This window comes from Trichosporon asahii (genome assembly GCF_000293215.1).
Source record: "Trichosporon asahii var. asahii CBS 2479 unplaced genomic scaffold scaffold00050, whole genome shotgun sequence".
Classification (NCBI taxonomy): domain Eukaryota; kingdom Fungi; phylum Basidiomycota; class Tremellomycetes; order Trichosporonales; family Trichosporonaceae; genus Trichosporon; species Trichosporon asahii.
Window position 1 is genome coordinate 1,339,183 of NW_014040874.1, and position 24,009 is coordinate 1,363,191.

A 24,009-nucleotide genomic window follows, 5' to 3' on the forward strand; every position below is an offset into this window, starting at 1 on the left:
GCGCACGCATGATGACTCCGCGCACCATGCGTGCCGTGCCAAGCCCCCTAGCTGCGACCCTGGACTTATAATCTTAGGTCGTTTCGAGCCATCGGCCGGCTGACACCCCTCTCATCCGCACACATCATGACTCTCCTGCTCGTGCTGGCACTGCTCGCTGTGCGAGCCGCCCTGGTGGCCAGCCGAGCCTTCGACGCTCTCGAGACAGACACACTCGCGACGCTGGCGGCGCGAGCTCCTGCCCATTCTGCCCATTCCCCCCGGGGTCTGGTCAAGCGCGGCGGATGGTTCAACTACGACGAGTGGAAGGTCCGCGGGGTGAATCTCGGTGGTTGGTGAGTTGGCCCCCTTCATGTTTTCCTTGCGCTGTTGCTAATGACCAGGCTGGTTCTCGAGGTGGGCTCCGTGTGGCAGAAGATGGCATACTAATGAAGCAGCCGTGGATCACACCCTCGCTCTTTGATGGAAAGCCGGACTGGGTCGTGGACGAATGGACCTATGCCGAGTTCACGAAGGACAACCGGTCCGAACTGGAGCGGCACTGGGATACCTGGATCACGGAGCAGGATCTGCGTGCGATCGCTGGCGCTGGCCTCAACACGGTCCGGATCCCCGTTGGATGTGAGTTCACTCTTCCCCCCGCAGCATACAGCATGCTCGCATGGTCGCTTGCTCGTTCGACTTTTTTCGAGAGCCGTGGATCTGGGGCAGGGGAGGATTTGCCGGTGATGGGCGGATGGCTGGTCACCCGAACCTCGTTAGTGCGACATGTGCAGCATGGTCGACTTTGGGTTGTTCCTGGCGTGACGGATCGTGACTGCCTTTCACCTTCAGGCTAGATTGCCGCAATCCCTGCCGGAGAGATCCCGATCGGCCGATTATGGCTTCACCCCAAATCTCACCGCGAGTTCACATGCAACCCCTCCTCCCAGACCAGGCACTATCGTGCGACCATGATGAACCCCGCTGACGCCAGACTGGTCCCTCATTCCGCTCGAGGATGAACCCTTCCACACCGGCGCGTACCCCTATCTGCAGAAGGCCGTGCAGTGGGCGCGCTCCTCTGGTCTGAACGTCATTCTGGACCTGCACGGCGCTCCCGGCTCGCAGAACGGCTTCGACAACAGTGGACGTCGCGACCAGCGCTCCTGGTTCCAGAACCAGCACACCGCCGACCGCGCAGTGGACGCCGTGCTCAATCTGGTGCGCGAATTCACGAAGCCAGAGTACGGCGGCGCCGTCTCCGCGATCCAGCTCCTGAACGAGCCCTTCCCGCACGAGGACTGGGAGCTCTCATTCGTCAAGGACTTCTACACGCGTGCGTACCGCGCTGTCCGCGAGATCGACGGCGACATTCTCGTCATTCTGCACGAGGCCTTCCGCCAGCTCGACACTTGGCGGGACGCGATCCCCGAGGCGCAGCGCGTGGCACTCGACACGCACATCTACGCCATGTTCACCCCCTCGATCCTCTCCTACGGCTACGTCGACAATCTGCGCTGGTCGTGCGGTTTCGCCGACACGCTCCCCGCGTCGCCGTACTGGACGATCGTGGGCGAGTTCTCGCTCGCGAACACGGACTGTGCGCCGGCCCTGAATGGCCGCGGCCGCGGCGCAAGGTGGGACAACACGCTCAGCGGGGCGGAGAAGATGAAGTTTCCCGGAAACTGCGCGGAACGCACCGGTCCCGATCCCGAGAAGTGGAGCGACAGCTACAAGCAGCAGCTGAGCAAGAGCTGGCAGACCCAGACTTGGGTCTACGAACGCGCAAAGGGGTGGGTGTACTGGACCTGGCGCACCGAGGCGGCTGCCGACTGGAGCCTCCTCACCGGCCTCAGCCACCGCTTCATCCCCACCCCCATCACCGCGCTGCCTGATGGCCAGCCTTGCAACTTCTCTAGCTTCATTCATAACTCGAGGTACGCTAGGGACGAGGCCGCTGCTGCTCGGATCAAGCCCTCGCTCCTCGACGTCGTGGCCCTCGCCGCTCTCGCCCTCTTAGAGCTCTAGATGCTTAACCAACGTTTCTTGTCATAATCATAGACTTTAGACACGACTTCTTGTAGTGACGACTCCCCTTTCACGCCTTACGCTGGCCTAACGGCCGATTTTACGATGCAATATGTTACATGATGAATGAATGCACTATGCTACAACATCCACATTCACAGTCACGCTTCATTCACGCTGGACACTAGTTCCCATCGCTACCGCTGTCGGGGTCGAGGTCGATCGGGTTGTTGGACGAGCTGCCCTGCCCCACGATTCCCGCCGTGTTGGAGCGGGCGCGCTTGCGCTCGCTGCCTGTCACCACAGGTCCACTGACGGCACGCTTCTTGCCCTTGTAGGTGTGGTTCCGGGTACGCGAGGAGGGAGCAGATGGGTCGACAGCCGGCTCCTTGGCCTCGGGCGTGCTGGGACGATTTTGCGCTGCGCTGCTCGGACCGCTGGAAGCGCCGTTAACGCGGTAACCGAGTAAGGTCTGCTGCTTGTATCCGTCGGGCGCGCTCTTACGGCTGCTCTTCACCTTCCTGGCCGAACGTGTCGTGGGGCTCGACGGCGGCTCGCGCACAGGCGAGGATCCGAAGTTGCTGCTGTTCCTCTTGCTGTTCGTCGAAGAGAGCTGGGCCGCACGGAGCACGGCGGTTGGTACTTGGTCGCCACTTAAGTGGATCGGGGTGGCGAGCTCGTCCTCGCTCAGCTCGTGGACAGTGTCGGGCACAATAGTGTCGCCCGTTTCGGCCTCCGGTCGGTCGCTGGAGAAGAGCACACTAGGCTCATCGCTCGACTCATCGTCCGACTTGGGCTGCGAGTCCTCCACTAGCACGTGGCTGTCGATCTCCTCCCGCGATGAGACTTTCGTGCTCATCGAGCGCATGCGCGACGGCTCCCTTGATGCACCACCCTCACTCTCTGAATCGCTAAGGAGAGAATGGTGGGGTAAAGTCGGCGTGGGCGGGTCGGGGTGCTCGGATTGCGGCGCTGCAGAGGCACTCTTACTAGCAGCCCTAGCCATCGGTTCAGAGTCTTGTCGCCTGGCCTCAGAGGGTTGCCTTGTGTCGGGCGGAGCGGCCGAAGACGAGCTTGAGGATGTAGACGAGCTGCTTGTATCGCCTGTGGAGCTCGTGCTACCTGTCGTAGAGGGCTCAGCGCCTTCGCCAACTGTAGGCAGTGGCCCCGGCCGGTCAGGCGGGTTAATCTGGACGACCGAGGCTTGCGAGTCTTCGACGCCAGGGACAGACGCAGCGGCCTGTGACTCGCACTGCCCCTTCATCTCCTGGTACTTCAGATTCAACTGTTGGATGATCTCGATCCAGTTGGCACGCAGCTCCTTCGTGGTCGCTGCGTGCCAGACGCGGTTCATCTCAGTCTCGTACTCCTCCTTCACCTCCTTCTCCCTGGCGTAGGGTATCGGTTTCTGAGGCGTTAGTCCCCATTCAAACGCGCAGTTTCGCCAACTTACTCCGATGAACTCCAACACCTTTTCTGTATCATTCAGGAGGCATCGCAGGAAGTGGATGACAAACACGCCGCAGTCTGAGAAGTTGTTCTGCTGAGGTACTTTGGCCTCGACATACTCGATAGCTGTAGGCTCGATCTCCTTCTGCAGCTTGTCGCGGGCTTCAAATTCGAGCCACAGCTTCAGATTGTCCCCTACAGCCTTGTGGCTGCCGCCGAGAGAGTCAAACGTCATGATGTACGTTCTTCAGTCAGTTCAGAGGCCTCATTGCACACTCACTTGCTCCTATCGGACAGGTCGATGGCTTCCCGCTTGAACTTTGGCTTCGAACTGGCTGGGGGGGAGGGGGTCTTTGGAGGGGAGGAGAAAGTCATGCTGTCTTGGTTGGTGATCCAATTGAGTTCCATGGACTGAATCGGCTTGGGCTGTGGGCTGATATGACAGTCCTCGACCTTCTCCTTGATGTGCTCAACTCCCTCATCCTCACCCTCGCTCATGACATCAAGCGGATCTTTCCCTTCTCGTGAACTCTCAGCAGAAGTAGAGGCACTTGTCGAAGGGTTTCCGCTCGCAGCGCGAGATGGTGACCGCCCGTCTGTCGGTGGAAGCCGTGTCTCAATCAGAGCCCGGGGGTTGACGATGACCGCGAGATACCAATGGAGGTTCTCATTGACCGGCACGATGATGAAGTCCTTCTGGAAAACATCGACAGACTTGGTCCACTTCTTAACGGAATCGTACGCCGGCCACTTCTTATCATTGTCCGTCTTCGGTCTGGACGTCAGTGCTGCTGCTACCCATCACTTACTTTGCGTCTCGACTGGAGAGCTTGTTGTAGAAGAAGGAATTGAAAAGATGCAGGGCTTTCTCCTGTTGCTGAGAGACCTCTGCCACGGTGTAACGTAGGCCGAACTCGAGGGTGACATCGTTCAGGAAATCATCGTCCATCAAGCGGTAGAGACTGTCCTTGGTGATATCCAGGCTGCTTCGCCCTGTGAAGGGGTACGGGAAAAGACTGATGTCAGAACGCACCAAAATGTTAATACTCACAGATCATGCTTGTCTAAATGCGGTGAGCGGCGGCGCTGTGGCCTGTTGGTTGAGGGTGACTCATCGTCCGAAAGGGTGTTGACTGTCGGTTTGGCCGCGGTCATTGAGTGACGCGTGCTGCGCCTGGGTTGTACGCCACTGGGGCTAAGGAAGTCAGAAAAGCAGCGTTGACTGGGTAGCTCACAAGCTGAGGCGGGACTGGCTTGGACTTAAAGGCATCTTGCCTTTCCCTTTGGAGGTCTCTGCACGCCTTACGGCGGCAGCGGCAGCCCTCTTGGACAATTCGGACACGGGTTTCACAGCTTTGGATGATCTCTTGGCGCCCTCCCACAACTTGGCGATAGTGGCCACGGCATCATTACTGATGTTAGCAGCGAGCTATCTCACGACCTACTCAAGCATGTCTGCCACTAAGCCGCTCAGGTTTTGAATGATGTCGATGGCCCGGTCGATCAGATGCTGGCTTCCTTGCTCCTTCGGGAAGGCGAGGTCCACAGCTATATCGCCTGCCGATGTCAGATCGGTAGCTGATGGGAGAATATACTTACCGGCCACAAATGGACACGAGAGGGCCATCAGCTTATCCGCGTCGTTGCCTTCCAGCGCAAGCTCGAGCCGAAGGAACCAACCGCGGTTGGACTGTTGTCAATGTTGGTCGCCCTGCCAACTTACCTGCAAACCGGAAACGTTGGCCAACGGCAGTGAGGCACGCCTACCAGAGTTCCCCACGAGCTCCAGTACGTGGTCTTTATTGGCACCAACCTGACGCAGTGACACGTTTTGCGCGTGGATCACGTAGTTGGAATTTCCAGCTTCAACGACAGCCCAGTCAATGGCTGCTGGCGTGACGGAGACATTGGAGGATGGCAGACCCGATTTAGGAGCAAGCAGCGACGCTCTCCGGGAGCTCCCGGGCTCTGATGGTAGGGTCCCATCCTTCTTCCTCATCTTGGCCTTCTTTGACATGACAGGCGTAGCTGAAGCCGCCTGCGTACTTCGGGGTGGGAGTTTGGGAGGCGGAAGATCCGGGCTAAGCAATTGTCGCTGCTGCGGCTGTTCCTCGATCTTCTCTTCTTCTTCGCTGCTGGACACTTGGATGTGCTCTTGCCAGTTCGAGGGGCGGATAGGACTAGAGTTTGACACCCTCTCTGATTTCCTGCTGTGTCCCACGCTGCGTCGGCCTGAGCCCGGCGCAGCAGACCGATGTTCCCGTGTTGGTCTCTGGATGGGAAATCCTATGTTCTCCTCGGGTTCCGGAACCTCATCTTCATCTCGCATCGAATGTCGAGCCGAAAACCGTGAGGGGTTTGATCGGGCTGAGGAGCCTTCACCAGTCTGGTTACCTGGACGCCTCAATCCTGTCTCGTGCTCGATCTGTTGCCTCCGTTGCTCTTTCTCGTGTCCCGGTGAGCTCGATACCCTCGGCCGTGTTGAACGAGAGTTGCGGGGCAAAGCCTGGATGTGGCCCAGCACCTCAACATCTGACTCATTGGCAACGGGGTTCGCAGGTCGGTCGGGATCTCGAGAGTAGACGGAGGACGTTGTCGATCTGTTGCCTATCTTTAAACTGGCCGCGTACGGACTAGACCCCGGTCGTGCTTTCGACTTGATTCTCTTGGCCTAAGCATTAGTTGCGTCGTTCAAGCACAGAAGGCATTACCTTGGTCACTTGCACTGCTTCCCTGCTAAGTCAGAAATACACCTCGCGCCGGTGACTCACGCTTCCACTCCATAAGCTGGCCGCTTTCCCGACATCTCCGGCTGCTGTCGCGACGCGCCCTGATGGTCGTCTGGGGCCTGAGTCGACTCTCTACTGGAAGAGCGATGGAATATCGATAAGTATTCCATGAGCCGGCCGCTTGGCAAGGTTGGATCAACTGCAGGTTAGGCGTGCGCATGTCGGAGGGTGGCAACTTACTTTAGGTGCTCAAGGGGGGCGAGCATGACCACGACGCGGGGTGTTACAGGCGGTGCAAAGCGCAGGAGCACGCAGTCGGTGGACACTCGAGGTCAGGTAGCGAGAGACTGCGAGTGACTCGCGTCGAAGCGAGCAGAGGCGAAGATGATATGATAACAATGGCAACAACAGTTCAGCAGGCAGAAGTCAGTCACTGGAGGTAGTGAGGACGAAGGTTGTCGCTCCCAGAATCGTAATGGCCGATTAGCGGAGTCTGACCGTAGACCGCGTCATTAAGGAATTCGAACTGGACAATTTCAAGTTCCGTGCCTGGGTTTCGTGCCGTCACCTCCAGTCACCTCACAGAGCAGACAGCCGTAACATGTAAACAAATCTCATCCTCACAGTTCTCGCCCGCAAAGGAGCTTGCAAGCCACTCATGGAGTCCGACACACGAGAAGACGCAGCATGGCTGAAGGCCCCGGAGTACAACTGGCAAAGTCCCACTGCCGCGACGCAGTTCCTAGTCAAGGACTTGACGAACACCGAGCCGGGCTTCTTCTTCCGAAGTGCAAGATGGTTGGTACCCCCAGACGTAGGGTGTTGAGATTCTAAACTGACGCGCAGGACATCGGACGCAACTTGTATCCTGACGACTGGGGAAGACCGTGTTGTTCGCGTCTTTGACATGTGAGACGTGCATTTCATGCGTCCACTGACGGAAATAGGAGCTACGAGGACAACGATCCACGAATATCTGAGCCGCGAAGCTTTCGGCAAACTGAGGCCGTGAATGCAGCTATCTGGTACCCATCTGCGACTGCAACGATACCAGAGACGCTGTGTTTCGTGGCTTCGACTCGGGATACCCCAGTACACCTCATCGACGGAGTAGACGGACGAGTATGCTTCTCTCTCTGACTTCAAGCTGACTCTAGTTACGGGCAACGTATCCAATCATTGACCATCGAGAGCGTTTCATTTCTCCGTCAAGTCTGGCTTTCAACCTGGATTACAGCAAGTAAGTTGCTGTCGACCGGACGCAACTGATGACAGACTGTACTGCGGGTTCGAGAACGCGATCGAGGTGTTCGACGTGCTGAACCCCGGGGAAGGGGAGCGGATCAAGACGACGTTCTCGCGACGCGAGCGCGGGGGTCAGAAGGGTAAGGTCGCGAGCTCGACGAATCTCTGAACCTGACGTGCAGGCATCGTGTCGGCCCTGGCCTTCTCACCGCAGCGGGCGGGAATGTACGCCGCCGGCACCTTCTCAGGCTCAGTGTGCATGTACGACGAGGACAGCTCGGGCGTCCTGGCACACCTGGAAAGTGTCGAGGGCGGCGGCGTGACGCAGATCGCGTTCCACCCCTTGAATCCAGACATACTCTTTGTTGCTTCGCGCCGCTCGACGGCGATCCAGGTTTTTGACCTGCGGGATACAACGATGCCAGCTGCGCGCCTCGAGCGACCAGCTAGCACGAATCAGAGGCTTGCCTTTGACGTCGACCCCTGGGGACGCTGGATTGCTAGTGGAGATGAGGTAAGCTCGATTGATAGGACGTAGCTGACCTCAGTTTGGAACGGTGCGCGTGTGGGACGCCACGACGTATGAGGTGCTGTTCGAGAAGCGCCTACACGAAGGTGGGTTGATCTCCCCCGCCAACGATTCTAACCACTCCCAGACGCTGTCAGCTCGGTTCAGTTCCATCCTTTCAAACCTCTGCTACTGACAGCCTCCGGATCCCGCGCCTATCTGCAAGAGCAAATGGAGGATCTGTCCAACTCTGACTCCGACGACGAAGCAGGAGCGCTGCACCTGAACGCCGGTCCGAAGGACGCCCGGCTCGTGATCTGGTCCTTCGCCTAAACTCTGTTGTATCATTATTACATGTAACTGTCTATGGGCTAGCGAACTTGAGCGCGACGAACAGGCCGCCGAGCGAGAGGACAATGAGCGTGAGGCCATACTTGATGAGGCGGTTCCCAATGGCAATTTGGGGGTTGCCGAGCTTGACGGCCTCGCGGCACGCGAGGTCCATCTCCCGTCCGAGGGTTTCCAAGGAGAACTGTTCCCTGACGCGTTTCTTAGCGGCGGCGCTGAAAGTTCTCCTCTCGTCGTCGCTGAGACTGACGAGGCGTGCGAGCGCGGGCGCCCATTCCTCAAACTTCGGGGCACGGAGGAAACCCGTGGCGCCTTCCCAGAAGTCGACAACAGTCTCGGTTGGGCCGCCCGTGTTGCATGCGAGTACGGGGAGACCACATGCCATCGCCTCGATCGGCACAATGCCGAAGTGCTCGTTCGTCGGCGTGTACAGGAGCGCGAGCGTGTGCGGACTCAGAAGCAGAGCACTGCGCTGCGCCGTGCTGAAGTTGAGCACGAAGAGCACGTCGGTCCCTTCAGGCGCAGGCTCGTCCGTAGTCGTCCACAGCGTGTGGTACGACAGACCCAGCTTCTCGCACAGCGCCTGATTCGCGCGCAGCGTCTCCACGTTGTCGGTCTGCTCGGAGTCGTACCCTCCTCCAACAACGAAGCGCAGGTCACGCGAAAGGCCCTCGGGGATCAGACCACTGTGCTTCAGATCGGCAAATGACTCGATTGCAAGAGCGACATTCTTCTTCGCCTCGAAGCGGTTGAAACTGATGACCGTGGGGCGCTCGCTGTTGTCAGTATTGAACGTCCTCGAAGCTGACTCACGAAACGACGAGGTCGACGCCGTCCTCCGCCTTCGCCTTGCCCTTCCGCACCGAGGAGCCCTGATACGCGTCAACGTCAATGCAAGGATACACGACGCTCGGCTGGCGTTTCCTCAGGGAGGAGAAAGCCGCCGAGTACACCCTCGACGTGAACTTGGAGTTGGCGAGGATCACGTCCGCTTGACCTGCTTGTCAGTTCTCGGCAGGTCCACAACAACTCACCAGTCGTCCACTCCTCAAGAGTGTCGATCGGCCAGCGATACGCCTTCTTCAGCAGGCCACCAGAGTTTCGTGAGAGGTTGACTTCGTCACCGAAGGTGATCTGCCAGCCTCCACTCAGTAGCTTGTCGGGGAAGTGGCAGTAGAACACGACGGGCGTGCCAGTCAAGAGGCGGAGAAACGGTACGCAGACGGACTGCTGGTCGACAACGAAGACGTCGAACGCGGGAAGAGGTGCAAGGGGATTAAGGGCACCCGCAGGTGGCGGGAGCACCTGCGAGAACCAGAGAAGAAACGTGAGGGCGATATTTCGCAGAATTGAGAAAACGATAGTCATTGGAAACTTGCTCGTCAGGCCGCGGGGCAGCGACGAGCCGAGCACATGGACAGGGAGGGTTCCTGGGGTCAGCTCTCTATAGGATAATGTGACTCACCGTTGCGCGTCTCCTCGAAGCAACGGGCGGGGTCATGCCGGCTCGTAAACATGACGACCTCATGGCCCAGCCGCTGCAGTGAGACGGCGGCATCGACGACAAGACGCTCTGCGCCACCTGCTGTCAGCTCGCTCATGGTCCAAGAAGCTTACCGATGCCCAGATCAGGATGTATAAACCCGATACGAAGCTTGCCTTCCGTCATGCTGTACGTGTGCAGATGTTGTTGTTGATCTCAACTTTCCGCAGATTACAGCGCGGCACACCAACAAACCCAGGTGGAGGTCTGATCAACGTCACGTGAAGTGGCGGCATCGTGTACCTGGAAGATAAGCAAGTATTGAAGCTCGAGGTCCGCATAGCCCAGCATGGATCTGTGGTACTGACCAGCATGACCAGAACTCGGTTGAAGCCAGTGACTGTGACCAGAGCATCTTGTAGCGTTCAGAGGCTGTCTACATGCTTGTCAGTACTGCACAGAGAGTATGACTCATCACTCCCAGAGTTGGGCCAGATTTGTATTCCCATTAAGCTCAGCCCTAATAACCACTCCTATTGCTGCATTAGATGACGCGTTTGCTTCCGCCTCCACTTCAAAAGTTCAGTTACGTCTTCAGTCACTGGGCTCCAGGCTGTCCCTCCTCACAACTACCCATCAGCAGCCATGGTATCGACAACCTCCGACGAGGGGAGCTCATCGCACCCCCCTATCACTATCATCAAGCGTCAGAGGGCTGACGCCCCTCTGGCACAGAACAAGTTCTTGAAGAAGACTGCGCGTGGAAAGGTTCTGCAATGTAAGCTCCTGTGACGGGCGATGTCTGACGACAGTCCTCCGTGAACGCTATGTGCGCGACGATATTCCTTGCGGCTTCGCCGAGTGCAGGATCTGCACCGACTTCCCGGGGTTCCGACCGGTGCTCCCCGAGAAGGGATACACCCGGCACTCGAAGTTTGGTGGCAGCAACGGCCACTGGCTTGTGATCGACACGAACATCGTTCTCCACCAGGTATGTTGGCGTACGAAGCTGTAAACTGACATGCAGATGGACCTGCTTGCTGCGCTCCCGCCTCAGCTTCCCATCATCGTTCCCTCGACTGTCATTCGTGAGACCCGACACCGGTCTCTGCCTCTCTTCAACCGTCTCCAGCAGTTGGTGCAAGAGGAGGACCGATGCATCTGGGTATGGTGGAACGAGGAGTGTCGAGACACCGCGACTGTCGGCATCGAGGAGGAGGGCGAGTCTATCAATGACCGCAACGATAGAGGTGAGCTTTGTCATCAAAGGTCAAGCGCTGACGTTCAGCAATCCGCCAGACCCTCCACTACTACCCTCAACACCTCTCAAGCTCATCCCACAACCTCCCGCAACTCGTTCTGCTCACCGATGACAAGCGGAATCGAGAGCTTGCTCAGGCTGAGGCGCTTACCGCAGTCTCCGCCCGCGACTACGTTGATGGTCTCCAGGGCGAGGTCCGTGACAAGCTGGTCGACCTCGTTGTTGGAGGTGTCGACGAGATGGAGCCGGGAGAGCGCCGAAGCAAGAGGATTTACGATGACGTGAGTCCAGAAATTGATTGCATTCCGTAGCTAATAACCAGTACCTGCCCCAGGAGACATTGACTGCGGGTGTGAAGAGCGGCCGATTCCTGCAGGGCTACTTCAACGCGAACCAGTACAACTACCTCGAGGGAACTGTGCGAGTCGCGGGGATGAGCAAGCAGGTTTTGCTCGTTGGACGGCAAGCCATGAACCGATCTGTTGATGGTGACATGGTTGTTGTCGAGCTTCTGCCGGAGTCCGAGTGGAAGGCGCCCGGAGATGAAGTTCTCGACCAGGATGTCGCTCTCAAGGACGATGATGTCGAGGGCGACGACGTCGCGGTAGAGGAGAAGACCGAGAAGCAGGAAGAGATGGACGTCGAGGAGGTCACCAAGAAGGCCAAGCGCGAGGTTATGCCCACCGGTCGTGTTGTCGGCGTGACGAAGCGTAACTGGCGTGCTTACGTCTGCCACATCGACCGCTCGTCCCTGTCCGAGGCTGCCCTCACATCGCTCTCGCAGCAGACTGTGTTCGCCACGCCCGTCTCACCTGCGCTCCCTCGTATCCGCCTGCGCACCAGGCAAGCTCCGGCTCTTCTCGACCAGAAGATCCTTGTCACCATCGACAACTGGACCGTGAACTCTCGCTACCCCGATGGCCACTTCGTTCGCGCCCTCGGACAAGTTGGAAGCAAGGAGGCTGAGCAGGAGTCGCTCATGCTTGAGTACGAGGTGCCGTACCGCCCCTTCGGTAAGGCCATTCTGAACTGTCTGCCCAAGGAGGGCGACGACTGGAAGGTACCCCCGAAGGCTCCGGAAAACCTCGAGTGGCGCGACCGAGAGGACCTCCGTGACCTGCTCGTTTGCAGTATCGACCCGCCAGGATGTCAGGATATTGACGATGCCCTGCACGCTCGCAAACTTCCGAACGGCAACATCGAGGCTGGTGTGCACATCGCCGATGTGTCCCACTTCGTTCACGCCGACAACCCGATGGACTCCGAGGCTGCTGCCCGTGGAACTACTGTCTACCTGGTTGACAAGCGTATCGACATGCTTCCCGCACTTCTTGGAACCAACCTCTGCTCCCTGCGACCATACGTGGAGCGTCTGGCTTTCTCGGTCATCTGGGAGCTCACTCCCGAGGGTAAGATTGTCGACGTCCGCTTCACGAAGTCGGTCATCTCGTCGAAGGAGGCGTTCACATACGCCGCTGCCCAGCAGCGAAAGGACGACAAGTGAGTTAAATGGTGGCTTCACTAACTGACAACAGGTCGCTCACTGACCCTCTCACCGAGTCTATCCGTCTTCTGAACTCGCTGGCTATCAATTTGAAGGCTGCCCGTATCGCTGCTGGTGCCCTTTCTCTTTCTTCCCCCGAGCTCAAGATTCACCTTAACTCCACGGAGTCAACAGCTCCCATCGATGTCGAGCAGAAGGAGCAGCTTGAGACGAACTCGCTCGTCGAAGAGTTCATGCTTCTCGCCAACATCAGTGTTGCCCGACGAATTCAGGAGGCGTATCCCGCCACCGCTGTCCTTAGGTGAGTTCGTGTCTTCTCAGCCTCTGCTGACCGTTCAGACGTCACCCTGTGCCGCCGAAGACAAACTTTGAGGCTCTGCAGGACATCCTGATGAAGCGCAAGGGCATGAAACTGGATGTGTCGAGCTCTAAGGCACTCGCTGACTCGCTCGACAAGTGTGTCGACCCCAAGCTGCCCGAGTTCAACACGCTCGTGCGTATTATGGCTACGCGCTGCATGCTCTCGGCCGAGTACTTCGGTGCTGGAAGCGTGTCCAAGGAAGCGTACGGACACTACGGTCTCGCGTCCGACATCTACACGCACTTCACGTCGCCGATTCGACGATACGCCGACGTGCTCGTGCACCGCCAGCTTTCGGCTGCGATTAACTACACCCCGCTGCACCCCTCGTTGCAGTCGAAGCAGCATGTCGAGCGCATGCTCAACGTCGTCAACAAGCGCCACCGCCTCGCGCAGATGGCCGGACGCGCCTCGGTCGAGTTCTACGTCGGCCTTGCCGTCAAGTCGCGCACGGAGGACTCGGACCAGAAGGCTGTGCGCGAGGAGGCCTTCGTCATTCGCACGTTCAGGAATGGTCTCTCTGTCTTCGTCTCCAAGTGAGTATCACGACGATTGTGGAACGCTGGTGCTAACAAACAGGCTGGGTCTCGAGGGCCTCATCACGTTCCAGAAGGACACACACGACTTCGACCCCGAGAACTACTGCATCAACGTGCCCAAACCCGGCGGCGGCACTGCGACGATCGCCGTCTTCGACCGCGTCACTGTCGACATCTCGATTGAGAAGGACCAGAACACCCAAAGGCACAAGGTGAAGATGGTGCTTGTTGACCCCGTGTCGTCTGAGGGACTGTAGAGGAGCCAGTATGTCTGTAGATGATGTAGACGTAGAGAGACAGATGGATCGCAGTGTATCTTTGTAATTTGCTATCGCGAGGCAGTAGAGCACCGGCGGCTGGCCTGGACCGAGGAATTGACCTCGGCTATGTGCGCCACCATTATGAATGCCACCACCAAACCATCACTACCTGTCCTCCGTCCGCAAGACTCCTCGTCGTGCAACTCCAGTGTCCCTCGTGCATGCATAGGAGGCTAAAAAGAGCTTCCCGTCGGAGAATCGAACTCCGATCTCCCGCGTGACTGCGTGACAAGCGAGCATACTAGCCGTTATACGAACGGGAAGGGCGTTGTGGGGAAGGGGGCGCAGGGGGGCGCGAGCGGCGGGCCCGAAGCAGCGACCACCAATGAGGAAATGACGGGCAGGAGCCCTTTCTGGGCTGCCGCATGAGTGCAGAAGTTGCGAGGTATCCCGGTGGACGGAGAGGGAGGGGTGCAGGAGTCCGCCGCAATGGAGTGACGTATGGAGAGAAAGGGGGACAGTGAATGACGCTACGCAGGAACAGTGCTCATAGAGTGAGGTGGGAAGATGTGCTACATTAGTCACTCCCGTCACCGTCCGGGGAGGCCGATATATCCTCACCGTCGGACTCGTCGGATGAGGTGTCGCTCGAAGACCAGCCGCCTAGCGTTCTCTTCCAGAAGGCCCTGTTTATGGAGGGTATGAAGATGCCGAACTTCCGAAGCTCGCCAGCCCTCCAAGTCTTACCTAGGTAGCATCAGCAAATGAGCCAATGCACCGCACGCAACGAGAGGGATGTCAAGGACGTACCGCAAGCGGCGCACGGAGGCGCACCAGCCCCACTGCGGGGAAAGTGATGAATTTGCAAGATGTTGGAGATATCCGCAAAGGGCTTGATCCAGGTGCACTGCTCATCATTGTACCACTTCACCAATCTCTCCCCGAGTTTCGTTCCATCCTTGAGATAAAGCTGTACCGGGTGCAGGGGTAGTCTGGGAGTCCAACGTGCTGGATAATTCCTCCCAGCTTTGAGTTCGATTGAAGCAGCAGCGTAATCTAATGCCTGCTGTGTGTCGGACTGGAAGTATTGCCACAGATCACAGCGGAAGTAATCCTCATCTCCCAAATTATACGCCAACATGTCACCGACGTCTGCTTCATGACAAGTGATCGATCGGTATCTCTGTGCTGGAAGCTCGAATAGATTGTTGACATTGACGTCGCCTAACACACAGGCGTCAACAGTGTCGAAGATATAGACACCAGGCTCCCGCTTTCTGCGACTGCGACCAGGCAGATCGAAACTTGCCGAACTAGCGATGCCGAACAGAACTTGTTGGACGTTCGGAAACAAGGTGTGCCCTGCAATTGTTGCTTCCCACATCATGTCCAGCACAGTCTGAGCCCAAGGACCCTTGATGGTCAATCGACGTGTGAAAGAAAGGGCTTTGCGAACTCTCCCACTCAGCGGGTGGGGTCGCCTGCACAGGTCAATTGGCGTCTCCCTATCAGATCCAGCGCCAAACAGCATGACGGCTTGGCTCTCCGTGAGCGATAAATCTGCGAAGAGCTTCCGAGCCGCACACTCCCACATCGTGCTTGAGACCCTCATAAGGCTGAGCAAGGTGTCCGAATCCTCAAGCGGATGCAGATGGTCAACCACACATCGCAGAACGTCCATTGGCAGTCCGCTCATCGTGGTCGTAGTGACGAAGAGTTTCGTGCCGGTGTCGGAATGGTGAATGTTGAAAGGGTTGAGGTTCTAAGTGAACGACAATGTGTGTGAGAAGGCAGACATCGAGTTAAGATCATTAGGCGGGATCCCCTGAGGAACCCCTTGCAGTAAGTTAGTCGCGTGACGCTGGGTGTAAAACTCCAGACGAGCGCTATCTGAAACGAGGCACGGTCTCTACCCTGGGCGTGTCCTGCTGACCGGGGACGGTCTGCAGCTAGTGTCAGTCGCGTACGGCGCACCAAACTGGCGTCATCTGGCAGGTAAACCAAATGGCGTTTTCCACCGTGAGATCGAGGTGACAGTGGCGGAACCAAGGGCAAAGCTGAGCTTATGGTGTTAGTGTCTGCTCCGCCCAGGAAGAGTGACTGACTGCGCCTCCCATATGGCCGGTCCGTTCTGTCAGTCTTCAATACACTAGTCACACCATCGTCAAGACGGTTTATTGTACAACTGTGCATCGCTTGCGCGGCTTTATGCAAACTCACTCACTCCCTGCCGATCCCAGCTCCACAACTCAGGGGAACTCAGCAGGGTCATCGCCGTTCTGCCGCACACCCCTATCGAAGCTGACGTTGAAGGCGTCGAGCTGCACGACGGGGCTGACAGTGCGCACCTTCTTGCCCTGACCGAGTGACTCGGCCCCAATCTCGTGCCAGAACTTCTCGGACGAGAACACGTCTGGCCGCTTCTTCCTGAGCTCCGGCAAGATGTGCGGGAGGGCCTTGCCGTGCTGTCTGTCAGCTCTGCTCTCCACGCTCCATGGGCGATGTCCTCAAACTCACATCCCAGTCGTGCTGCAGCGGCGCCAGCGGCTTGAGCACCTCCCAGATCTCGTCAGGCAGGAGGCCGAGGCGCATGACGAAGACGTTGTAGTATGCCAGCGCCGTGTCGACGCGGAAGCGCCCGCCCTCACGTGCGCGAAGGAGGAGCGCGTGCATCACGCCCAGTACACCTGCTTGTCCCGTTCCGTAGTCTGCGGTAGGGAAGAGTGGCAGCACAGCCTGCTCCCCCAGTCCCAGGGCGATGCCGAATGCGCGGCTCGTGCCGACCAATGCGTCGGCGGTCTGCTGCCACCCGCTCCTTCCCGCCCAGGGGCCGTGCCAGCCATAACAGTTCTCGCGGACGAGGACGAGTCCCTCGTTCAATTTGCGCAGCGACTCCTCTCCGAAGCCGAGCCGCTCCAGGGCGCCGGGACGGTATCCGTCGACGAGCACGTCGCTCGTTTGCAGTATCGACCCGCCAGGATGTCAGGATATTGACGATGCCCTGCACGCTCGCAAACTTCCGAAGCGGACGAGGACGAGTCCCTCGTTCAATTTGCGCAGCGACTCCTCTCCGAAGCCGAGCCGCTCCAGGGCGCCGGGACGGTATCCGTCGACGAGCACGTCGACCTCCCTGACCAGCTTCTCGAAGGTGGCCTTGCCCTCTGCGGTCTTCAGGTCCAGCTCCGCGCAGGCCTTGCCCTGGCTCATGTCGAGGTGGAGGTACTCGAAGTCTGGCTGGGTCGGCGTCGTGATTCGGAGCACGCTGGCGCCGTGTTGCGCGAGTCCGCGTCCGATGGCTGGTCCGGCGATGATGCGGGTAAGCTCCAGCACCTTGATTCCGCTCAAGACCTTGTTGGCCTTCGCTTCGGGCCAGGCAACCTTGGGTCCCGCGGAGCGGTGCAGCTCGTAGATTGGGCAGTCCTTGATCGCTTTCCCGTGGGGGAGGGTTTGGAACTCGTCCCAGGTGTAGCACACGCTGCCGGCTTGCTTGTACTCGTCGTTGATCGCCTTGTCGAGCTCCACCGAGTCGCGCTTGCCCACTGCGTCGTCGTAGATCGGACAGATGTCCTCCCACTCCGTCAGGTCACTGTCGGGCTTGACTCCCAGCATCGTCTGCGTAGGCAGGGCATTCAGGCTACCGTGCGTCTGAACGTAGCGCCCGTCTTTCGTCCGGTAGATGTTCGTCGCGAGGCGCTTGTACCGGCTTTTCTGGGCGTGATATATGTCGCAAGGGCGCATGTACTTCGCGGCGGCGGCTGCTGGAGCCAAACCGTCCACAGAGGCCTCGAATCCGGAGAACGTGAATAGCGCCGCGTGATCGGTGTTGATGACTGCTTTGGCCGACTTGCCGAAGCGCTCCTGTCCGATTGCGATCGCGAATGCGGCCTCGAGGCCCTTCACGGCAGCAATACCCTCTGCGAACTTGAACGGTACACATAGGAACGGCAGGTCGGAGCCTTCGAAGGAGACATCGGCGGCTGCCGCCTTGACGTCATCGGGAATCGCCAGGCGGGGGTCAGCGAGCAGCTGGTCGAAGATTTCCCGCGCTACGGCGGGTACACTGTATGATGAGATGGTCATGGTTGTTCATGGTGGTGCATGAGAGCGATGGTGAGTTTATATGAACTAGAGTTGTAGATGGGCAAGAGTGCCCGGACCGATAGCGCCGAGGAACGGCGATGGTCATGAGACCTCGCTGGTTCGGAGATAGGCGCCAGTGCTCGGCATTCAAAGCCGGACCCGGTATGTCGTAATCTGGAATCTGAGAGTGGGCGACACCGCATGTTCAACCACGTATTCGTTTATCTGCGCACGCTTTAACACGAATGAGCAGGATCCTGAATGCATGCGATCTGGACTTTGGGTATCCTAACTTCAGATGCGACGTCCGATAAAGGCGATTGCGAAAGGAGGCCGCTGATAATATGGGCTGCCAAACCAGGGCACGAGGGGTCTGTGTTTCAAATGTCCAGACTGCTACCATCACCGGAGAGGATGTTCACATGGTGAGCGAAGGCGTCGCCATGATTATCGAGGTCGGCATCAGCATGGAATCACTTATGCATAGACGCTTCATACAACTAGATAGATGGAGCAGGTCTGCGCAGGTTAGGCTCCACCCTCCTCTGTTGTTAGCCGAGCCTCCTAGGCGACTCACGGGAGGTACGCATCTCGAGCTTCAAACCTTCCTCCAGATCGTCTTCCTGGACATTGGGAATGGTTTCAAAGGTAAGCGCATCGCGCTGGAGAACCTCCGAGTCGCAGCACAGGCTAGCATCAGCGCGACTGTTAAAGGATTCTCACCGAAAGGAATTGACGTCGATGTTGTACAGATCTGCGAGCTTCTTCTGTTTCGTCAGCTGTGAAAGGGTATGGAGCTCACCTTGTGCTTCATGACTTTGTGATGGCGCTTCACGTGGAAGAACACCTCCTGGTTGTTCAGATCCATGACGGTGACCTTCACCTGATCCGGGTCTACAGTCAGCGCATGCATGGTGGATGGGCGTACTAAGCATTGGTGTCGCTGGCGCATCAGACATGTCGTTGGTGGGAGGCAAAAAGACGGTGCGGAGGTGTGGATGCAGGCGATAATGCTTAGCGTTCTCGGGTGGTGGCGATGAAAGCCGATGGATGTGGTAGCCGAGGTGGTGGACGGACGGGTGGATGGATGGATGGATTGATGAAAGTTGCCGAGTAGAGATGTGGTTGGGAGGCCGTGTGGAGTGGAACGACGATGGCGAAGACAGGGGTCGACACGACGATCACGGCGTTTGGGGTGCCGGCGAAAGAGATGCTCCCGCTGCGGCATCAAACCCCACCCATGTGCTTCTGATGCTCTGCATGTATGCGGCCAAACAGCAATGTGGAGTTGACCGGATCTAACACGGTGTTTTCCACATCTAACGGGGTAAAGTCAACTCCCAAAGTGGAGTTGCCCCGGCCCAACGCCGAGTTTACCATGACTAACCTGGAGTATACCGCGATTTCAGATGAAATCCAGGTTCTAACGCCGGGTTTACCGCCCTGAAGGTCGAATCCCCGACCGAGATAAGGCGATTTTGCGGGCCAAATATGGAAGATAAGCAGTGTCTGGGCAGACTGTCAAGATTGGACTGCCACGAATTGGCATGACACTGCAGTCAGAATGGGCTCCTCAATCATCATCTCTCCCGAAGTAGAGGTCAGAAGCAGAACATCTTCCAATGCTTGGCCGATATACGAACTGAACATGGGGTTAACCGACTCAGCCGAGGCCACATGGTCTGACTCGGGTCTTGAAGGTCAAGTCGATTTGGAGTTTAGCTTTTCGTGGCGGCCAAGTGGATTTTTCAGCATTTACCTCTCTCCTGGTCCCGCAGATCTTGACATAACATTTCTCAGTCCGAATGACGTCGGACAGCTACGAACAGCTCAGGATAGATTATAAACAGCTCATAGATTAGTCCTGTATAGTTTTTGTTCTCATGTGCATTAGTCTTGAAGGCGTTCAGAGTCACGTACGGCAGTAAACGAGACGGATGTGTCCTCAGAATTACATGACGCTGAATTCGTCCTTAATTGCATGGTATGGCTCCCAATCTTGTTTCCTGGAGACAGCATACACGTAAGATTATTTGGGTGTGTTCTGGGAGAGCTCTGCCAAAGTGATCCGTCATTCGGGGTCATGTCACCTTCGCTTCCCTAATCGGAGACACCAGTTCGACAAGTTACCACAGCCCCGGATCAAACATTGAGAGCTCCGGATAGTGATCAAAGGCTGTGCCCAGTGTATTTAGCTCGCCAGTCTAACTTTTACTGTGCTGAGTCTTCCCAGTGGCTCATTCGGAGCCTTCACGCTGAAGGCTACGCACACAGTTGGATGAGGCCGTGACATGAGACGTTGCTCACCCCACATTCACCGCGTGGCCGTGTAGGTCTAGCTGATAAGTTTTCAGTCTATGAAGACTCACAGAACCAAGTTTGAGCCTCATGTAAGGCTATTCGGGTCCATGTTTCGCCATGTATCGACTGGACCTACCATCGAAAGTTGCTCTCGACTTTGGACGGTCCGCATCTAATCTTGAACATGAGACATCTGCCTCGGAAAAGTCCCAGGGGTTTTTCAGGGTCTCAAAAATGTATCAAGCTTAATCGGGCTGCTGTTCGGAATGAACTGATGATATGCGGATTAAGAATCTCAACGCTACTCACGGTCAAGCCGGGCGGTACGTGGAATCCTCCACAACGGGCAGTTCCTATGTTATTTACTCGGGAGTTTGTTCTGGAGTAGCGGCGTTATCAAGAAGAATGTATGGTAATTGCTGGACTTGTAACGTAACCCTACGGCCAGCAAGCAGTCATGTCACGTCCGGCCCAGTACGTCACAAGGCTTTGCCCGGAATAATCGTAACTCCCGTGATTCAAAATCCGTAGCTGTCAGCTAATGAGTGTCAGGTTATCCAACATCTTGGAAGTCTTCTAGATCCAGTTTCGGCCACGTTTGGGCCTTTCGGACATCATTCGGTTAAGATATGACCGACTGGTTTGTCAGCTCCCAGTGGGCCGCCAAAGGCGCCCCATCTCACTGTGTAAGAGACTTCTTCAACCCCAACTTTGACGACAGCTTCTTTATACCGTCTCAAAGTGTAGTAGCTAAAGTCTGAGAGCAAAGGCTTTCTTTCGGGGCTGTCCGGTCTATAATTACACTCGTCCGAATAGACGGTCTCATCCGGTAGTTTTCCGAACGACCTCCAATCTTTCCCAAACATTGTTCGAAGCTCACTGCGTTATTTATCAGGATTTTTTGACCATCCCAGTCTAACATACGGTGCAGTTCGGTGCGTTTTGAGGGAATTATGGTCAATTTCCCATCTTTTCCACTCATTTCCCGAATTACACCTGAACGACCGCGTTTCTCACGTCAATTCCTGGCCAGGCACGACCACGCGACAGCGCATCGATCGCTCCCAGCCCGCCCGCTGATTGGCCAGATAGGGACCTCCAGTACTGCCGTTTCAACCTCCATAACTGAGATTCAAACCGCCAGAGGCGTTTCCGGGGTATGATTCGTGGCACGTCGCGGAAGCGGATGCGGGTCGCTGCTTCGTTGGCACGATCTGTGCGCGTCCATTCTTCCTCGCTCATGCATCCACACCCACAGCCATGGCCCCGCTCATCCCGCCCAACCAGCCTATCGGTGCGTTCACACCCATGCATGGGTGCACTTTGCATGCATGCTCTGAGGCTTACCACCCGGATTGTGCTAACCCGCAGACCCCATGAGGATTCCGATCCGAGTCTGCGCTGCCCTCGCCACCGTCCCGGCACCACCTGTGACATGCTACATCACGCGCTCATCAGAGATGATAAAGCTGAAGGTGAGTACGAGGTGGTGTGGAGCTGATTCCAGATGAAGCTGGGAAAGATGAACGGCGCCGATCCGCGTACGATGAAGTGAGTTCTGCCCTCTGACTGTTGCTGCAGTCTCTCAGTCTCTCCGAGGCAAGTGCTAACCGTAGACTTCTCTATAACGGCGAGCGGGTGAGGCACGACGATACGCTTGAGACCCTCGGAATCGAGGACGACGACATCCGCGGCGGTGTAACGTTCGAACTCATGGCTGAGCGTGAGTGTGTGTGAGGTAAAGCTGACAGACAGAGATTGGCGGTGGCAGATAGCGCCGATGAAGGGGAGAAACGTGGTAGCTGCCCATGCATCTTCTTGTCTGATCATCCGTTGCGCAGGTTCAAGGTGCAACGGTCGGGGAGACTCTTGATACGAACTGACCCCCAGCATGAGAACCCCGCTGCCATTAATCATCTCTTCCTTCCTCTTTGTCGCCATTCATTCGAACAACATCCTCACTCTAACTATGCCCTTGATTCCCAACGACAAGGAGATCAGTGGGTCTTTCTCCTCGGCTGCCCCTGCCCGATGCTTAGCTGACACCAGACCCCCGCCGCATCCCGGTTCTGTGTAAGGTCGACCGCGGTCTGCCCACGACGTGCTACGTATCCCGCAGCGCGAAGCTCATCAAGCTGAAGGTGAGTCGCATTCGGTAGCGATTGCTCTTTCAGTCTGCAGCTTTTTGAACTCTCTATCAGTAGCTGACAAGCAGGTCGAGCTTGCCGAGAAAATGAACGTCGACCCTCATGCTATCCGGTAGGTGCCGGGATGGGAACCGTACCTGACGCTGCAGTTTCCTCATCGATGGTGAGACGCTCTCGAGGGAGAGCTCCCTCGCCTCCCTCGGATTCAGTGACCAGAAGATTAAGACGGGCATCACTATCGAGGTGCTTATTGAACGTGAGTCCCAGCTCAATGCATGTCAGGCGCAAGTAGCTGACTTCTAGAGGCCGGCGGGTAGTCGTCACGAAGTGCGATGAGGTATGCATACCCATAGGCCTGCCAGTGCTACGTTGCAGAGGACGCACACGTCGAGGGTAGTGCTTGATCTGCAGTCACGTAAAGGAGTCGAGCGCCCGGACGAGTTCCAGACCAGCTCTCTCCCGCGCACACATATGCGCCCGCGCCCGGTCCGTCACACCTCGAAGACCAGCTGACCAAATCCCGGCTCTCGGTGTCTTCCACCCCTCTCTCTCAGATCCTTGTCTGATTCTCCTCATCGCTCTCACTCACTCACGGTCGATGTCTAACCGTAACTTGCAATGGCCGACACCGTACCCCTGATCCCACCCGACCAGCCAATCGACCCCAAGCGCGTCCCCATTCTCGTGCACTCGCTCGACCGCGGGCCGGTGATCAACTGTATCCTCAAGATGACCTCGCCCATAGGCAAGTTGCGCGTGAGTTCGCCAGCTAGCCCCAGGACTGTCTAGCTGACAGCAGGACTCTATCGCTGCGAGACAGGGAATTGAGCGAGACGCTTTCGTGTAAGCGTGCTACATGAACGGCGATGACTTTGCCATGGAGGCGGGGGCGGTGTCCGGTGCTGATGTGCAGCCTCCTGTATGACGGACACCTGGTGTACGATAACGATACTCTCGAGAGTCTGGCTGAGTACGGCGTGGACGAGGAAGAAATCCGAGCTGGAGTTCGCTTCGAGATGAATGCTCGGCGTGAGTGCTTCAGCTGTCCGGACACAACCACAGCTGACTTGCAGAGATTGGCGGTTGTCTGTCGTAAACTATTGCCGCCCAGTGCCTGGGGCTACAGGTCAATAAGAAGTGGGTCGTAACTTAGTCGCTGCCGGCAGTGATGGCTGCCGTTTGATATGCAGAGGGTGCAGGTCATGCAGCTGATCGCACACGGTGCGAAGTCGAACGGGAGCACCTATGCCACAGCCTGGTTGGAACCGTGCTCCCACCGTCAGAGACGTCTCTCGTGGATTGTTTGACGCTTTCGTTCCCTCGATCGTCCCTTCCCTGCGCTTGTGCCCAACCGCCGTTCCAGGATAAGAGCACGAGATCGGCGACGACTACTGGATCCCATCAAATCCTGGTGCCCACCGTCCCTTCTTGACCACGTTAGAGCGAGCCCTCGCTAGATCCAATGTTTCCCACGGTCGTTGGAGGCCCTTTGCGCCCCGAATCCAGTCCCTTCTTGATCATCCATGAAAACCCCCTGTCGGAGGCTGGATCGCTTCCTTCCCACGGTAGTCACTTGTTAAGAGTTATGTGTGCTGCACCAGCTTCGGAGACAAGCCTTCCTAGTTTCAACGTCTCCCACGGTCGCACTTGAGGTTCAAGAGCCCACTTCAGCCCACACTGTTTCTCCTTGGCGAGCTCGGCGCACCAATTGCTGGTCCCCGCCACCTGCTGTCAGTGCGCTTTATTCTCGCTACTCGTCACCTGCAATTAGTCCACCGCCGTCA

General features: G+C 57.3%; 10 protein-coding genes and 1 non-coding gene across 11 annotated transcripts; 4 read left to right on the forward strand and 7 right to left on the reverse strand.

Moving 5' to 3' along the window:
- Positions 1-126: 126 nt before the first annotated feature.
- Positions 127-2,010, forward strand: A1Q1_01690 (glucan 1,3-beta-glucosidase; the record flags this gene model as incomplete). The annotated part of the gene is made up of 4 exons (XM_014324729.1): positions 127-335; positions 384-396; positions 438-621; positions 977-2,010. 4 exons carry the CDS (start codon positions 127-129, stop codon positions 2,008-2,010), a joined length of 1,440 nt encoding a protein of 479 aa, XP_014180204.1.
- Positions 2,011-2,194: 184 nt separating this feature from the next.
- On the reverse strand, positions 2,195-6,454 carry A1Q1_01691 (uncharacterized protein; the record flags this gene model as incomplete). The annotated part of the gene is made up of 8 exons (XM_014324730.1): positions 2,195-3,418; positions 3,464-3,668; positions 3,740-4,234; positions 4,511-4,654; positions 4,695-4,888; positions 5,183-6,092; positions 6,231-6,368; positions 6,429-6,454. 8 exons carry the CDS (start codon positions 6,452-6,454, stop codon positions 2,195-2,197), a joined length of 3,336 nt encoding a protein of 1,111 aa, XP_014180205.1.
- Positions 6,455-8,305: 1,851 nt separating this feature from the next.
- A1Q1_01692 (glycolipid mannosyltransferase) lies at positions 8,306-9,657 on the reverse strand (the record flags this gene model as incomplete). Its single annotated transcript, XM_014324731.1, has 3 exons — positions 8,306-9,065; positions 9,103-9,280; positions 9,324-9,657. The coding sequence occupies 3 exons, from the start codon at positions 9,655-9,657 to the stop codon at positions 8,306-8,308; spliced, it is 1,272 nt and encodes a 423-aa protein (XP_014180206.1).
- Positions 9,658-10,417: 760 nt separating this feature from the next.
- Positions 10,418-13,694, forward strand: A1Q1_01693 (nucleolar exosome component, involved in rRNA processing and RNA degradation, Dis3p; the record flags this gene model as incomplete). Its single annotated transcript, XM_014324732.1, has 6 exons — positions 10,418-10,550; positions 11,061-11,314; positions 11,368-12,470; positions 12,569-12,838; positions 12,964-13,434; positions 13,478-13,694. The coding sequence occupies 6 exons, from the start codon at positions 10,418-10,420 to the stop codon at positions 13,692-13,694; spliced, it is 2,448 nt and encodes an 815-aa protein (XP_014180207.1).
- A 246-nt stretch (positions 13,695-13,940) lies between these two features.
- A1Q1_t367 lies at positions 13,941-14,020 on the reverse strand. The gene has a single exon. It is a non-coding gene; the product is annotated as a tRNA-Asp (tRNA).
- Positions 14,021-14,274: 254 nt separating this feature from the next.
- On the reverse strand, positions 14,275-15,393 carry A1Q1_01694 (uncharacterized protein; the record flags this gene model as incomplete). The annotated part of the gene is made up of 2 exons (XM_014324733.1): positions 14,275-14,444; positions 14,508-15,393. The coding sequence occupies 2 exons, from the start codon at positions 15,391-15,393 to the stop codon at positions 14,275-14,277; spliced, it is 1,056 nt and encodes a 351-aa protein (XP_014180208.1).
- A 553-nt stretch (positions 15,394-15,946) lies between these two features.
- Positions 15,947-16,289, reverse strand: A1Q1_01695 (uncharacterized protein; the record flags this gene model as incomplete). The annotated part of the gene is made up of 2 exons (XM_014324734.1): positions 15,947-16,153; positions 16,215-16,289. 2 exons carry the CDS (start codon positions 16,287-16,289, stop codon positions 15,947-15,949), a joined length of 282 nt encoding a protein of 93 aa, XP_014180209.1.
- A 390-nt stretch (positions 16,290-16,679) lies between these two features.
- On the reverse strand, positions 16,680-17,777 carry A1Q1_01696 (caib baif family enzyme; the record flags this gene model as incomplete). Its single annotated transcript, XM_014324735.1, has 1 exon — positions 16,680-17,777. One exon carries the CDS (start codon positions 17,775-17,777, stop codon positions 16,680-16,682), a length of 1,098 nt encoding a protein of 365 aa, XP_014180210.1.
- A 551-nt stretch (positions 17,778-18,328) lies between these two features.
- Positions 18,329-18,690, reverse strand: A1Q1_01697 (uncharacterized protein; the record flags this gene model as incomplete). The annotated part of the gene is made up of 2 exons (XM_014324736.1): positions 18,329-18,448; positions 18,580-18,690. 2 exons carry the CDS (start codon positions 18,688-18,690, stop codon positions 18,329-18,331), a joined length of 231 nt encoding a protein of 76 aa, XP_014180211.1.
- Positions 18,691-21,338: 2,648 nt separating this feature from the next.
- A1Q1_01698 (uncharacterized protein) lies at positions 21,339-22,542 on the forward strand (the record flags this gene model as incomplete). The annotated part of the gene is made up of 6 exons (XM_014324737.1): positions 21,339-21,372; positions 21,450-21,553; positions 21,660-21,801; positions 21,850-22,078; positions 22,375-22,481; positions 22,529-22,542. 6 exons carry the CDS (start codon positions 21,339-21,341, stop codon positions 22,540-22,542), a joined length of 630 nt encoding a protein of 209 aa, XP_014180212.1.
- Positions 22,543-22,843: 301 nt separating this feature from the next.
- On the forward strand, positions 22,844-23,321 carry A1Q1_01699 (uncharacterized protein; the record flags this gene model as incomplete). The annotated part of the gene is made up of 4 exons (XM_014324738.1): positions 22,844-22,981; positions 23,025-23,068; positions 23,139-23,254; positions 23,299-23,321. 4 exons carry the CDS (start codon positions 22,844-22,846, stop codon positions 23,319-23,321), a joined length of 321 nt encoding a protein of 106 aa, XP_014180213.1.
- Positions 23,322-24,009: the final 688 nt, after the last annotated feature.